Genomic DNA, 3,584 nt, shown 5'->3' with positions numbered 1-3,584 from the left:
AAAAGGGGTTTTCTCCCAAATTTTTTTTTTTTTTTTTTTTTTTTTTTTTTTTTTTTTTTTTTTTTTTTTTTTTTTTTTTTTTTTTTTTTTTTTTGTCGGCTGGTGACGCACCTCCGTCACGTTGAAAACACAAAAAGGCCCTGACTTTGGTTCTCGGTCGTGGCTGATTCCTTGCCTCACCTCCGCTGGCAAATAAAACCGATGCGCAGGTTCAAGGCATGCGCATCGCGCCCAACCGGGGCTATTCCGACAGCTTTTGTCACTCTACGGATGTAAGGCCACCTTTGCGCAAACGCACTGGCTTTGCTAACATTTTGTTTTTATGTGTATCCATGCTTTTGAGAGCCTCAAATGAGCTGACGTCAAAGTTCACAGTACCATTAAATGATTGCGATATGCTCGCTGCGCCTCTTTTTGCACGTGTCAGGGGAAACTTGGACGCCCCATTAGCAACTTTTCGCAGCAGTTCATCCACTTGATTGTGCATGCCGCACTTCGACTTGCAATGACACTGCGCCCCACACCAGGTAGGTACCTATTGTTCAAAATGTTGACCATCAAGTATTTCTTTTTGGGCCGACTTTTGTTGCTGGTGAGCTTCAGTGTTCTCACGCTTTGACAATTGCCACAATGTTGTAAAATGCGCTGACAGGGTGGCGCTTTTTGACCATGGCAGCAAGTCAAAGGTGAGGCGAGAGGACGATGCTTGCTTGGCCGGTGACTGTCAGCAAACTTGAAACATCTGACGATGGTGTGGCTCGCATGGTGACTCATCGCCAGGGGCACGCTAAGTCGTGATGAAATGGCCACTCGCTTCCATAAAATTGCCATTCAAGCCACGGCTGGGTCGTCTTTCAAGCTAGAGCATATTTTGGTCAGTTCGCGTAAAGCCTGTTGTGGTTCCTTTGTTTTTGTGTTTTCGCCACCCTTCCTTTCCGCCCCCTTCCTTCTCTCTTCTTCTTCTTATTTGCTTCTGTGGCATGCTTCTCAACATCCAACGGCCAATTCCAGGTCCTTACGGTCACCATCTTGACCGATATGCTGAAGACAAAGATTGCACCCGCCTTTGTCACACACGAGTCGCGCGACCTGTACGAATTGCACCTGCAACGCACCTTCATCGACCCACGACTGTAAGTTGCTGAAGCACATTCGAATGGTTGGGTGGTGCCATGTCTTACTTTTGCACGCCCTGAGTGGCGGCCTTCCAACCACAAAGTCCTATCCTGTAAACTTCTCGTGCGCAACCCACAAGTATTGCTATGACCGTGCGGTCTGTTCTGCACGTGCTTCTGAATTACCCCATGTGGCCCCCTGGCATGCCACAGCGCGGATCGTTCCAAGATACATGGCATGACGGCACACCTCAAGGATCGGGCTAAAACTGAACTGCTGGAGAAAATTTGGTCTGAGGTTGGTCTGCAGCGAGCAACCTTTGGCAATTTGGCAATGGAGGAGTTGTGTCGTAAATTTGTTTTTCGGTTTGCTAAGAATGTTGCATGTGCATCCCTTGTCCTACTCGGCGTCGTTGTTGTTGTTTGCTGTTGTTGTTGCTTTTGGCTTGTTTTGATTTTTTGTTTTTTGTTCTTGTTTTGTTTTTGATTTTTTTTTTTTTTTTTTTTTGACCAACACCTCGTTTTTCTACCATCCGACCTGGTCCGCTTTGCTCTGCAGTTTTGCAAGGAAGCGGACAGTCGAGCCAGTGAGGAGGGCCGCGTCAAGCTCTCGGCGCTCCTGTGGTCGCCGCGACCCAAGGCCGATTTTGACACGTTCGTGGCCACCTTTGGGGCCATTGGCTCCAATCAGCAAAATTTTCCCGTGTTGGCGGCTTGCTTACGCGTCCAGAATCGTTTGCAGCTTGTGCGCCACTTGACGCCTATCCTAGGATGGCATGCCATCTTGTTTGAGGTGCGTTGACACGTCAGCTAAAGCCTCAATTCCGTTTTATTCGCGTGCATGCCATCTCATGTCTGTCCCATCCGTGCAATCTTGGACAGGTGTTTGCCAATAGCAGCCTCAGCCGCGAAGACGCAGCGGCCATCCGCAACTGCGACGTGGTAGCACGCCTTCCGGTGGAGCGACAGCCTGTGGCTGCCCGTGTGCTTGAGGGCTATTGCGAGGCAAGTTGATGCCACCGTACCCGCATCCTTGCCCATCGTTTTACTACCTCAAGGTGACCATGCTGAGCAAAAGCACTTGGATGATCTGATGCTTGTTTACACCCGTGTCCTGTAGGCATTTAATGCGACGTTGCCCATGCTTTCGCCCAATATCTATGAATGCACGCCCAACCCCTTTCTCACCGCAGACGGTCGCGTGAATCTCAAGGGCACGGGCGATGAGGAAAACCCCATGACTCCCGAGGTGGCAGTCATTTTCTCCCTGCCAGTTTTGTTGGTGGGCCAGGAAACTGACGCCCGAGGCCTCTGTACCGTGCAACTCTGTCGCATGCTGGTCCAAGCCCATAACGATGTCATGACAGCCCTGCGCGTGGCGCAGCTCAAGCGCACAGCTGGCGGGGATCACGATACGGACATGGGCAACGTCCACACGGCCTTGGAGGCGAAGACGGAAGGGCCTGAAGTGCCTGGCGCCGCGCAAGTGGTTGTGTCACACAAAACGTCTGCCGCGCAACTGGATGCCCTGCTGCTTAACTTTAGCATTGAATCGACTGCTCAGCGTATGGTCTCGATTGCTGCTCAGCGCACTATTGAGTGCGTGAACCTTGAAACGCCAATCACCTTTGATTTTGGCCTTGTCGAGCGCTGGATTGAGCAATCCCTGCTATCGGGGAAGCGCGGTGTGCAGCTGGATCTGCGAGAGTATCGCTATGCGGGAGATGTCGAGGCTGTGGGCCATTTGGCGGCACTGCGCCAGCGCATACCTCAGGTGCAGCTTTCTGCCTCAGTGAAGCAAGAATTGTTGCGTGAGCTAGACGTGCAAAGTCGCCTTCGCATCCTCCGACGCCTTTTGGAGGATGCCATAGCTCTTTTGGCAACCCTGGGAGGACAAGGAAGCGAGCTGCTGGGCCTTGATCCCACCGTCCAGCTGCGTGACTACATGCTGACCAGCATGAATGTGAGCGCGACTGAATGGAATAAGGTGGCAAATGAGTGCCTGGATAGTCAGGTGCAGTTGCAACACTTGCAGTCTCTCTTGCTGCTTTTGGAAACAGAAAGCGTCGATGGGCCCTTGGAGCAAGTGCACGAGGCCTATCGAGAGAGCCTGGATGAGGAGTTGGCACAGGCCGTGCGTGCGCTCTTGTTCAAGGTCGATCTGAGCGTTATTTCGTCGGTTTTGCACGATTTGTTAACAAATCAGCTCAAGGACGATCAGTGGCCGGCCAATGGATCGCTGAAGGAGTACCTCGGCTACTGCACTGAAGAAGATCTGGACGAGCTACCCTGGTTTCGAGAGCTGCCCGACACTCTGGAGCTACGCCACGCGGTTGCGCTGTACGAGCTCATGAGCGCCTCGACGTGAGAGGTGCTGACTCTTTTCGAGTGTGAGATAATTGACCTCTTCACTGTTTATCTGTTTCTCTGTCTGTTTCCCTGTCTGTTTCTCTGTCTGTTTCTCTGTCT

At 51.6% G+C, this 3,584-nt stretch overlaps 1 protein-coding gene across 1 annotated transcript in view; it reads left to right on the top strand.

Moving 5' to 3' along the window:
- The window catches only part of MONBRDRAFT_33840 (uncharacterized protein), a gene marked incomplete at its 5' end in the record, with an annotated part of 22,507 nt that extends 18,923 nt beyond the window's left edge, over positions 1-3,584 (top strand). The window contains 9 exons of the mRNA XM_001748779.1: positions 210-272; positions 428-527; positions 653-686; positions 781-874; positions 1,012-1,133; positions 1,329-1,413; positions 1,675-1,908; positions 1,998-2,057; positions 2,236-3,584. Of these exons, the coding sequence (XP_001748831.1) occupies positions 210-272; positions 428-527; positions 653-686; positions 781-874; positions 1,012-1,133; positions 1,329-1,413; positions 1,675-1,908; positions 1,998-2,057; positions 2,236-3,483 (2,040 nt within the window). The 3' untranslated portion in view covers positions 3,484-3,584. The remainder of the gene's footprint in view (positions 1-209; positions 273-427; positions 528-652; positions 687-780; positions 875-1,011; positions 1,134-1,328; positions 1,414-1,674; positions 1,909-1,997; positions 2,058-2,235) is intronic.

The sequence above is a fragment of the Monosiga brevicollis genome, genomic scaffold, assembly GCF_000002865.3.
Source record: "Monosiga brevicollis MX1 MONBRscaffold_25 genomic scaffold, whole genome shotgun sequence".
Lineage (NCBI taxonomy): Eukaryota > Choanoflagellata > Craspedida > Salpingoecidae > Monosiga > Monosiga brevicollis.
This window is presented reverse-complemented; position numbering and strand designations above follow the sequence as displayed.